At 35.3% G+C, this 12,937-nt stretch overlaps 1 protein-coding gene across 1 annotated transcript in view; it reads right to left on the bottom strand.

Moving 5' to 3' along the window:
- LOC145667113 (negative elongation factor A-like) overlaps positions 1-12,937 on the bottom strand; it is a 73,171-nt gene that overhangs the window by 27,179 nt on the left and 33,055 nt on the right. Inside the window, exons 4-7 of the mRNA XM_081734856.1 lie at positions 11,019-11,184; positions 7,386-7,574; positions 4,792-4,971; positions 2,464-2,621 (exon numbers count right to left, since the gene is read on the bottom strand). Of these exons, the coding sequence (XP_081590982.1) occupies positions 2,464-2,621; positions 4,792-4,971; positions 7,386-7,574; positions 11,019-11,184 (693 nt within the window). The remainder of the gene's footprint in view (positions 1-2,463; positions 2,622-4,791; positions 4,972-7,385; positions 7,575-11,018; positions 11,185-12,937) is intronic.

Here is a 12,937-nt window from a genome sequence, read left to right as displayed (position 1 = left end):
CGTTGGTAGATGTAACTGACATTTAGATGTGTCACTCCTAGAGGGCAGTATAATAAATAGTTCTTACTTATTTCGTGTACTGTTCACTTCAGTTACCTTAGATTTTTGTGAGAGTTTCGAATTTGTTTGTTTAGCGAGATACATATATATATTCTTAGCAGGAGGGTACAAAATGATCCCCTGGGTAGTCTGCGTTACAAAAAATACTTAGGCAGCGCGATGCTTAATAATAATTAATTAAACTTATCACTTTGCCAGTAAAGGAATTCTCCATTTTACTAATGAAAACAAGCGAATCCGCCGAAACAACCTAGACAACTGCTGGCAAGACGCAATAAGGCTAAGATAAACTAATTATTATAAATGTAAAGGTAGTTAGTAATTTCAAACAGAGAATGGCCGAAGTATAATGAATTTTGCATGTTTTGCAAATAAAGCGTTAATTCCAACATACCAGCAATATCTTACTATAAAATAACTCTCCATAATAAATAAATAAATAAATAAATAAATAAATAAATAAATAAATAAATAATAAAAAAAAGCGCCAAAGGTGTAGAGCGCGGAAACCAATACTACAGATGATCAAAACTTCGCCACTTCGTACACATGTCGAAATAATTTAATCAATTTTTGAATCCTTTCACATATTAACAATAAGCTTCGAATTTGAAGTAAGGCAATCTTAATAATCACTAGCATATTATTGTTATTACAAAGTTCTTACAGAAATATAGCACAGTATTATTTTATTACAAGTTAATATATATTCGTATTTATTCCCATTTCAAAACTGCTATGAATCACTAACTTAGAGTGATGATTTGTTTACGCCTAACAACACGAACAGACAACTTTGTACAGAAGATTAAAATGGTCGAGCTCCTGTGTTAGCAGCTGGTACCACACGTTCTCGACTAAGGATCTGGCAACACCATTAACCATATGCTGCCCAATGCCTATATAAGTGTAGCCACATATGAGTCTTCCTCTTCTTGGTTATAGGTCTGGCTGCTAGCAGAGGTAGCAGTGGAGGAAGCGGTCCATAGAATTGGATTGGCACCAAATGGAAGATTCAAGTTTAATGAGAAATCTAAGTTCTGTCTGGATTCAAGTTCACTGAATGGATTGTTTCAAACTAAGTAGTGACTGTGTTGTACTCCTAGATGAAGACACTTTAGTGACTTGCGAAGTGAAAGAGGATTGACAGCTCTGCAGAATCTTTAAAGCTAAGTAACTTTTTTTTTTTTTTTTTTAACAGAACATCCCTCCCCTTTTTTCCTCCTCAACTTTTGCATAATGTTTTATAATTATTCACCAATATATTCTTGGAAGTTGAACGAAGTGTCTCTTCGCATCTCTAGATTTCATTATCCAATTTCATCTACATTTATTGCAGGTAAAGATGTGGATGTTCCTCTCGTTACCAAACAATGTGCTCGTAAAACGATCTTTTGCGTTGAACGACCACACTCTCAGCATAAGAGGATTATGAAATTTCTGAGAGGTATATTTAAGTTACTTTTGTTAAATATCACATATAATCCCTTAGCAATCCGTTCCTTCTAGTCTTATTCCTTTACCTTTTGTTTTCGACTAAGGAAAGTGTAAATATCGAAGTCATTCTACTTTGCAGAAAAAATTCCATTAGAGTGGTAGGAACGTTATGTAAAACAAAATCCGCGCTTGGGTCAATTGACTAGGTGGAAAGTTAATAAGCAGAGAAGAGGTAGTATCATACATATAATACAACCAGGGGTAAGGTCATAAAAATATTATTTTAATTCAAATTCTAGGATCAATGTTAAGAGACCAAAAATATATCTACGAAGAAATTAAATGTGGACTAAAACAGGATATTCGTGTTATTATTCAGTCAAAAATCTCTTGTCGTTACGAAGAACGATAATCATGCCTATTGTGCTGTATGGTTGCGCAACATGGTCGGTTAATCTGAGGGAAGAACGCAGACTGAAGGTATTTGAGAACAAGATCCTAAGACGAATATTCGGACCCAAGAGAAACGGGAATGGGGAATGGCGGTAACTTCATAATGAGGAACTACATAAGTTATACGGTTTACCCAACATTGTTACGGTCATCAAGTCTAGGAGGCTCAGGTAGGTTGGTCATGTAGCCAGAATAGAAGGAAGTAAAAATAGGTTCTAAGTTTTAACTTGAAATGCAATCGGAAAACGACCACTAGGGAGACCTAGGTGCAAATGGGAGATAGATCTCGCGGAAGTAGAAATTGAATCCAGTTGGCCAAGGACAGAAATCAATGGAGTGCTTTTGTGAACGTGGCATTGAACCTCCAGGTTCTATAGGCTATAGAGTTTAGTTCAAATTCAAATTTTTGACGTCAAAACAATTATTGAAACAGCAGGATTTAAATTTATAATTCTAAAGCGCCATACCACTATAAATACATTCTTTCATTTAAAAAAGTGTTGCCCTTCATACCTGAATAGCTGCTGTAGCCGGCTGGGGAACATAGCTAGGCTGCACTTGAGGTTTAGTTTCCTGTTGATTGGCTATCGTCACCGCCACCGCCTGCAGTGGTTGCACGATTGTTTCAGTGCCCTGAGCTGTTGCTGCGTCGGTCGCTGCAGCTGCATTCGCTGGAAAAAAGAAGGTCATGTAGATGATACATTACCAATACAGTTCCATACATTACCACATTACCAATGTGCACAACATTTGATTAGAAACATTACAGTTTCTATTAAAATTCGTTATGAGTCATACATCCAATAATAACACAACTTATCAACCACAATCGAGTTTACAATGAATATCTCTAAAGTGCTTCTTTCCCGAGAAAATAATGTTACTATTTTACACACACACACTGATACTCATTAGTAAAAAAAAGAAAAGACAAAAATACTTCACTGTGTACTAGCACTTACTTGTGTAATCTACACATAGTAACAAAACAATAAAAAAAAAAAAAAAAAAAAAAAAAAAAAAAAAAAAAACAGTTTTCATAAAAATTTCAAGGAGTTTTATAAGATTAAAGAATATAAAACGTTCGTCAAGTAAGGTGAATATTCTATAAGACAATGAAATATTTCTTGTATGTACTAAAATGTTACTCTAAGCGTACTTTTTTAAAATCATTTTATTACAAATGAATGAAAACTACTTTTTTTTCTTTCTTTCTTACATCATATCATCTACAGTGCTTCCCATATCAATCGTATCTCCCTTTTGGAATTTTATAGTTCTTCACGAATTGGGTTCCTATTTAAATGCTGCGCTTCTAGCAGAGTCTGAACTGAGGTAGCGGAAATATGGACACAAAGAAAAGGCAGTCGCCAGTACATTGGTTTCCGATGCCAATACACACATCTTAGATTCTCAAAAATTTCGCAATGTATGAAAATACTATACAAAATAATAAACAGCACTACCTCGGTAGAAATCGAATCTAGAAATATACAGTACAGATTGATAGACTGATATAAACTTTAAAGTATTTGACCTCGATGTTTGAATTTGCTTTCACAACACATTTGTCTGCTTAGTTACGGTTCGCATTGTGCGCCTATTTTAATGAATGGAAATCATACCAGACAATATTTCGGCTGCTACAGGCTCTTGCTGCCTTGAAATATTCTCCCAAGTTTTGTTAGTCTCTGTACATACGTTTGTTGAAACCACAAGCTCCTTCCATTCCGTGCTTATTCCTTTAACAGAATTGTTTGATCAGAACACCGTTGAGTTTTTGTAATATAACACTGAAGAAGTGGCTAATTTAATACGAAGACTTTTTTTTAACCACGTGGAAAAACGCGGATTAGCCAAATTTGTTCATTGGAGATCGCACATCCCGCATACCAAAAGACAGACACTAGTGGTCAATCATTGTGGGGCAGCGAGCGTGAAACCGTAAAGAGTGGAATCGGACCGTCAGCCAAGGATGCATTATATGATGAAACTCCACTCGAAATCAACAAGAGTGGATTCGGGCCAACGTTATAGACTTCATCTCCATACCAGACTGGCCCTCTAGCAACCCGGATCTGAACCCGCTCGACTACAAACTGTGGTCAGTGTTTCAATGAATGACTTGCAACAAGAGAGACCCTAATGTGGACTCCCTGGAACGCATCCTGATCAAGGTAGCCGCTCAGTCTCCGTCGACACTGTTTGTAACTCCATTCACGAGTGGTCCGCTAGCCTCCGGCATGCACTCAGTAGACATTTTAATTATGAAATACCTAGGTACAAAGACCAGCAGAAGACCACAGTAGAGCAGCCGAAATATTGTATAAATAATCAGTATTTATAATTTTCATACATTAACCTACTATTAATCGATAATACTTTAATCTATTCACTGAGCAAATATTGATGAGAGGTTAGCAGTCTAGTTTCGTAACCAAGAGGTCCACAGTGCGAATCCTATGATTTTTGAGATTTTCCTTCAGTTCACAAGAGATGCTGGGATGGTACTTTTAAACAGCTGGTGGCCGATTTCATTCCTGTTTCCCTATAAATAGTTACTCATGTAAAATAACTTCATAATTGCACTTGTTTGTTTGTTGAAGTTCAGCGTTTCTTTTCAGCACCGAAGCTATATGATACATGGACCTACAGTTTAAAGAAGAATCCGAATCAACGTAATACATACAATCCTCTCCCACCGAGAATCAAACCTGAGAGCAAGTGCGCTAACCACTGGGGAAAGATAGTCATCTGTATTTGAAAATTTGTCAATAAATAAATAAATAAATAAATAAATAAATAAAAAAGTGGCAAACATATCGAGAACTAAGGACTTACTTGGCAACGTAGTAATGATAGTAGTAACAGGTTGCGGAGTAGGAGGATAAGTAGACGACGCAGGTGCTGGTGTTGGAGGATTTGTCGCAGTAAGGCCAACAGCATAATCTGGAGTAGCATTCTGTTGCTGCTGCTGCTGCTGTTGCTGGGCTTCCGAGTTTTTCTTCGCCTCTTCCATTTCTGAAAAATAACAACACAATTTCTCTACTAAAATCAGATATTGGAACACATATATCTTGCTTTTATCAATACTAGACGGAGATTGAACAGATACATCCGAGCGTAAGCAAATACAGACTATACGTTAACAGAAAATCATACAGCACATTTTTAACTAAATGATATGACTAACTTTGAAAGCTACGGAGAAAGAAATTAAAAATCAAGTAAAAATTATTTTTGAATTGAGAAAAGAGATTGATACTCTTCAGGGTGTCTTCTAAAATTCCAAAATGAAATTTCTTGACTTTTTCGTGACCTCTTCTTTACCAAACCATAAAATTTCGTAATCATTCTCAAGAGGGAATTTGGGTGCGAATTAGGCCAAATTTTCATGTATGCAATAGAAGCATGTTTTGCTAGCGATTTAGCAGCGTCTATATCCGACCATACACATTTTTGGTAGTGAATTTTGATGTTTTATAAAACAAAATTTTCCAGTCTGTACTTATATTTGTCCAGATAAAAAAAATCGTAACCCAAAAACTAAATTTCGTGACTTTTTCTTGACCGTTTTCTGATTTCGTGACTTTCGTGACCGACAGACACCCTGCTCTTGAAATATTAATTAAAGAAAAAACTGAGGACATTCAAGGATGTCCAATAAAAAGTTTATGAATAATCATGATTAACCCTTAAACTACGGAGGTAAGTCTTTAACCTGTAAACTACGAAGGTAATTTACCTTTAAACTACATTTAAAGCGTTTTCGTGAGGTTTACAAAGAACACTCACTCCTATTTATCGAAGACACATGAAACAAAACGTGTTAAAAAAGTTATTGTAGTACCATTTCGAAATCGAAATATCCGTAGTTAAGACAAGAAACAGGGTATTTTGAAAACAAAATATCCCGTAGTTTAAAGGTTAAAAAAAAAATGAATTTCTATTCCTTTTTAGCCTAAATTATTGGACGAAGTTGCTACGAGATATGGTTTACAGGCAAGTTTTAAATCTCCCATTAATACAGAGAAATATTTTACGATGAAAAGGAAATATATTTAGTAAGAACTGTGTACATGCGAGAGTATATAAAGCTATCTGTCTTTATGAGAACTCTTACATTGATAAGATCAAGAGGAATATTAACACCAGGATCAAGGAACATGTACGGGACTCTAAAAATGTAAGTTTCTTTGGTTTCATATATTTCCAAACATCTAGGGATGTTCAATTAAGGAGGTTAAAATTACCAGAAAACCTTCACTACATACTGAAAAGAATGTATCGAATCGTATTACATTAGAATGACGCAATCCAAGTTAAAAAATTAACAATCATGCCACTAGTTAAAAGTGCCCTTACTTGGATAAATTTCTGATTGTTTCCGATCATTTCGTAGTTGCTCACCATCGTTGGCAGTTTGTAACGATCTTAAGATAACGATGTTTGCGAATGCATGATATGAAAACATTAAATATTTCAGTTTTACGTCCCACGCCGTGCAAGAACTGTGTGTGTCCTTTTGCCTATACTTAACTTTATTTTCTCAAAATATAATTAAAAATTCATCCTATTTTGCAATACAAATATTTTTCTTATTATATTATTTTATTATTCAGACAAAATGGAAACTATTTTTCATACATGTATGCGATTGGTCAAACAGGATAGTGTCTTGAAAGTAACCAATGACCGTTATTTCATTAAATGAACTTTGCGCATCCTCATATGCAAAAACTAAGGAACTAAAGTCATGGCCACGATTGATTTTCTCTTATTACAAAATATTAAAAGTTAGAGTAGAAGAACTGCAAAGAAGTAAACTGCGATGGTTTTGGGTATGTAAGAAGAAGACTTTTGAAATACGTAGGTCACCGAGTAGATGCTATAGAAGTAAGTGGGAAACGAACCCGAGACCGGCCAAAGAAGCAAGAAGATTGCGTTAAAAACGATATGATGCAGTGTGGTGTCAAAGCGCATATAACACAAGATAGAAACAGGTGAAGGAAAGCGATCCGAAAAGCCGATCCCAGCTAACTGGGAAAAAGGCTTACAAGAGGAAGGATAAGACTTTTGAAATACGTAGCTTACCGAGTAGATGCTATAGAAGTAAGTGGGAAAGGAACCCGAGGCCGGCCAAAGAAGAAACAAGAAGATTGCGTTAAGAACGATATGATGCAGTGTGGTGTCACAGCGAATATAACACAAGATAGAAACAGGTGAAGGAAATCGATCCGAAAAGCCGATCCCAGCTAACTGGAAAAAAGGCTTAGAAAAAGATTAGAAGTTAATTGCAATTACAGAGATTGTACATATAATAAAATTGCACTATAACAAATTAATTACGGACTATTTCATTTATACATTTCCGTTCCTCACAGTACATGATGACACAAGTTATAACATCTCTAAGATAAAACATATTAACTTACCCAGCATCCGCTTTCTCTTCCTCGCCTGAGCAAATCCTAACGGCTGTTCATTAATATCCAAAAGCTTAATGCCTCCGTCCTTCCTTCCTGCAGGCGTTCGAGGCATTGGGCGAGACACTGATGGATTCGCATGACTAGGAGATCGAAAGCCTCCGGCAGGAACTCGACTAGGAATACCTTTCAATGGGGCTAGAACACAAAAACACATCATTTAAAATACGTTTAGCATATATATATATAGCTTGCTTCAAGGTAGGAAACAACGTACCTACACTTATATTAATTTATATAGCCATCATATAAGTGAAATTCAATTAAATGGTCATAATGGATCATTACAAACGAGACTATTCTTTCATCGTTCCATCTTTACGCTAAACCTATATACAGAGCAGAACCATTTTTTTTTTCGTATATTACCTGGTCATTATCTAAGGCAGGTTGTAGGAATAAACAATTTTTGAAAGGTAGTAAGAATCATTCTGGCACATGGAAGTATGGTCCTCAGAAAACATGATCATTTGCAACTATTCAATGGGAAGAAAATTGAGGGATGAAATGTGAAATCTTGCTCCTGTACTACATGACGCATTTGTCAGAACACGAATTACATATATTAATAATTAAGCACATTATTAATATAAATTATATAGGTTAAAATCGTGGTTTGTCTTATTTTGAAATAATTAAATTGAAACAATGCTTTACAACTGCTTGTACGCTAGCGTCATTTATTTACGTAAGACAGCGCAGGTAGAGACATCTAATAAGGTGATTGTAAACTATGAGGAGCGTTACACAAGGAGGAGACGTTCTTGTATTACATTTGCATGCATTTGAGTTTACTCTTTTCATCGTCTTGACAATGTCAATTACTTCACTGTGAAAATTTGTCATCGAAGTACTCATCTGAGTCATTCTATTTCAAGTCAACCAATAACGAAAAAATGAAAAATTCATGGTATCAGATTTTGATAATTTTTTGTACATTGAAAGAATGTTTGCGAAGAGTTATTTCCCCAAATTAATTTTTCCCAGCCATCATAGTGAATTAGTAATTAATTACGCAATCAGCTTCAAGGTCACGATTCAAAAACTACTGATTTTGCATTTTATTATTTATTTCAATAACCATAAGAGCTATGAAGATAAAAATTTGCATCCGCATGTCATTTTGCCTGTAGATTTCAAATCTGCAGTCAAAACTGATGAATATTATACAGGTGTAAAGTTATAGCAGCATTTACGGTCCCAGGTTCAGGCCTCAGAATGAGCATGTGTTGAAAGTTGTGCATGTGTGAAACTTTAGCACAAGGTTAAGAAATACCTACATTTCATATTAACCAAATTTAGTTTTTGGATAATTGAACCTAAGAACCAAAATAAAACTTATAATATGTAGTAAAATTGTCATTATTGTATCATTATTTCAGAAGCTCGTTATGTCAAAAGACACATTCAAATTTTTGGGGAGCCTTAGGTTCAAATGCCCAAAACCAAATTTGGTTCACACGAAATATAGGTATTTCTTCACCTTGTACTAAAATTTCACACACGTACAACTTTGGGCTAAAATTTACACACGCACCAATGCTCATTCCGGGGCCCGAACTTGGGACTATAAATGCTGTTATAACTACACCTATACAATATTGATAAGTTTAGTTTTGATTGCAGATGTGAAATTTACAAGCAAAATTACATGCAGATGGAAATTTTTAGTTTTATAGCTCTTACAGCTATTGAAATAAACAGTAAAACGCAAAATCAGCTATTTTTGAGTCGTGACCTATAAGCTAATTGCGTAATTAATTACTAATTCACTACAAGGGCTGGAAAAGTTTTATTTTGCGAAATAACTATTCTCAAAAAACATGTACAAAAAATATCAAAATCTGAGACATGAATTTTTCATCATTGGTTGAGCTGAAATAGAATGACTCATCTGCAAATGTCAGAAATATCTACAGTAAGTGAATATTACTACTCTGAAGTGAACAACCATTTTTATTTTTATTTTTATTTATTACTATTATTATTATTTTACTTAAGCACTTACACTTTCACATTTTTTTTTTACAAATTCAACACAAACAGTAACAACAGAAATCACTTAATGATCTGATAGGATGCATATCAAATATTAATCATGTTTGTACTCATTTAAACATCCATTTTATTAATCTTCATAATAGAAGTTTCAGTGGCCGGGTTATTGTTTTTTTCAGTATTTTGCATTGCCTGAAGGATCACAATACTGGTAATATTCCTGCACTGTAAGAGATAACATCAGTGGAAACTATGATCGTTTGAATGTGTTCTTTCAAAAATAAGGAACTAAATCGTGAGTGAGTAGAAGATACTTTGATAATTTATTCTACACTGCAAGAATGATAACGGCAATGTGATTATTCAAGCAATGTAGAATTCCTTAATGAAGTGGTACTAAAGAAAGTGACACGCCTGTCCCTGAAACAGAGTGGTGAAGCGAGCATAAACAATACAAAGTGTATCAAAAAGGACTTTATAACTTTGAAAATTTATATTGATTTATTTATTTAGGTTACAGGCATGGTTTTGGTGTCATTTTGTAGCAAAGTACATCAAAAGTGTCTTACCTTGTACCTAAAGAGGTTCAACAGGGTGTCTACTAAAATTCCAAAATGAAATTTCGTGATCTTTTCTTTACCAAATCATAAAATTTCTTAACATTTTCAGTAGCGAATTCGGGTGCGAATTAGGCCGAATTTTCATCCATGCGATAGAAACATATTTTGCTTGCGATTTGGTAGCGTCTAAAGCCGATCATAGACATTTTTGGTGGTGAATTTGGACGTTTTATAGAACAAAATTTTCCAATCTGTACTTACATTTGCAGTTAAAAAATAAAATCGTTGCCCAAACGCTAAATTTCGTGACTTTTTCGTGACTTTCATGACCGTTTTCTGATTTCGTGACTTCTTCGTGACATTCGTGACCGATAGACACCCTGCTCAATCAATAATCTTTTCATCGTCATCCAACCGATGTAGCATTTCCACACAAAATTCCTTACGAGCAATTCTATCAGTATCTCTTAATTCTTGCACCATTTATAATTTGTATGGTTTGAGATGCAACAGTATTCTTAATACACGCCAAACTGTTATGTGTGGGACGCCCAGCTGTCGAGAAACACGCCGGGTTGATTTTCTAGGACTGTCCACAAAGCTTTGTCTCACTTGTCTATAACGTTTTCAGACGTACGAGGACGACCTAAAGATTTGTTGTGTCTTACCGAACATCCAGTTTCAATAAAATACTTATGTCACTGATAAATAGTAGGCCTGCTAGGAGGATCTTTACCACACTTTGTATGAAAATTACGTTGCACAGTTGTAGCAGACTTGGATTCCTCAAACCAAAACACACAGCTAGCATGCTCGGGACCAATAAAGGCAGCCATCTTTGCTGCAGTTGCGCTAGTGCTTGTGGTGGCTTGTTTCTGAAATAGTGTACTACGTGAGTCAAAACTTGATGTATTTTGCTAAAAAATGACACTAAAACCATGTCTGTAAGGTCAACGAATAAATCAATATGAGTTCTGATACACCCTGTATTAATATTCTAATAATATAGAATAAAATCACTTACTTGTATCGGTCATTTTCCTTGGCATTCCCCGTGACCGTACAGGAACTGTTGGAGCAGTGCTTTTCTTCAAATTACTTGCTGCATCTGCAGACTTCTGAAGGAGTTCTGCTCTCAAGGCCGCGGACTTTGGTTTTCTTTTCAACGTAAAATGCTTCGCTGGCTGAGGCTAAAACGAAAAACATCAATTATTGTTACTTTCAGTTACAAGCTCCTTAACTTCTAAATTGAATTAATGTGTACTTCGTCTGTCCATCAATCATCCTGTAATGTTCACAAACCTATGCTATCAATATCCGAACACACTTTTATTGTTTTAATTTCTTCTATTACCATCCTTCAAATATCCTTTTCATGCCCTGATTTTTATTAGAAACATGTGGAACAGTAATGGAATAAATGTTCATTATCATCTGACATTCAAAAGCCTAGATTAAACAAATAATAATAACGATCTTAAATGATAACCTCGTTGTTGTTTCATTCTCTAGTTCCCTTTGAAGCTTGAGTGTGGATGAGGAGGGTAGAGCATAGCGATTCAATAGATTTCTCGCATTATTGCAAAATTTAGTTATACTGTCCCTAGCAGCAATAAGCTTGAAGCATTATACTCACTAATCTCAATCATTTAAGATTTTGTTCTGTTTTCACGCTTTAAATTAGTTACACAAAAATTAAAACATTAAAATACGCGAAGAACACATACGAGGGCCGTTCGGAAAGTAACATCCGATTGGTTAAAAAAGAAACACCAAAGTAAATAAGAATAATTTATTATATACGTGTGAAAACTACTTCTTTGTTCTATTTTTCAACATAGTTTCCATAAACATTCAAGAACTTATCATATCTCTGCACTAGCTTAGAAATTCAATCAGCATAAAAATTTCCCGTCTGTACCTTTAAGCCAGCCTATGACCGTGCTCCTCATCACAGTCGTCATATAACCCAGTCCTGGAAATGTGTGGAAATTCATTGGAAAGCTCCGAGATTGTGAAACGTCGATTTTCAGGAATTTTTCAATTAATTTGCTGAACGAGTTTATCAGTGACTACTGATGGCCTGCCACTCCTCATGAATGTTTGTTCGTCCACTTTTAAACGAACGAACCCATTCACGAACAACTCTTTCACTTATCACATTTGGTCCATACACGTCACAAAGTTCCCGATAATATCTGCTACCGAATATTATTTTGCGGTAAGAAAACGTATAACAGCTTGCACCTCGCTCTTGGCGGGATTTTCTGTTGTAGCACATATTTTAAGACGCTACACAAGTGGAATTAGTGATCAGACAACCTTCACTCTACTACAGGTGGATACAGTCTGATCAATAGCGCATCTGTGTGCAACGATGGTAGCGCTGCCTCCACTAATTCACGCTCAGTGACCAATCGGACGTTACTTTCCGAACGCGCCTTGTATTTCAACTTATACACTATAACCCAGTGTTTCTCAAAGTGTGGGTCACGGGCCATGCTTTTGTGGGTTGCGAGAAATTAAGTATGAAAAATTTATTTTGATGCAGAAACATATGTTATAAAGTAAATACCATTCAGGAAATGAAAATTCGAAGCGTTTGTTAATGAGGTGAAGAGTAAGTGATTGCTCAGAGCCCTGCCTTGTTGTACACATGGGAAAGAAAGTATTTGACAGTTGACAAATTTTCTTTTGTCAATAACTCGGGAACAAATGAATTAATTTGGATCTTTTTGTTGCTATCCTTAGATTAGTTATAACTTAATAACTTGTCAAAAGCGGTACTCTAACAGGTTATTTTTTGTTGAGTTATTAGGAAAAGAAATTTTGTCAACGGAAGAATACTTTCTTTCGTGATTGTACAATCAGTAGAGATGCTGGATTAGGATGGAAAGAGAATGAGTGAGTCAAAATCTGTCACGGGGTAGGGCATTGCGTTGG

This window comes from Thermobia domestica, chromosome 12 (genome assembly GCF_964235325.1).
Source record: "Thermobia domestica chromosome 12, izTheDome1.hap1.1, whole genome shotgun sequence".
Taxonomy (NCBI): domain Eukaryota; kingdom Metazoa; phylum Arthropoda; class Insecta; order Zygentoma; family Lepismatidae; genus Thermobia; species Thermobia domestica.
The sequence above is the reverse complement of the archived record's forward strand: the minus strand, read 5'-3'. Positions and strand labels throughout refer to the sequence as shown.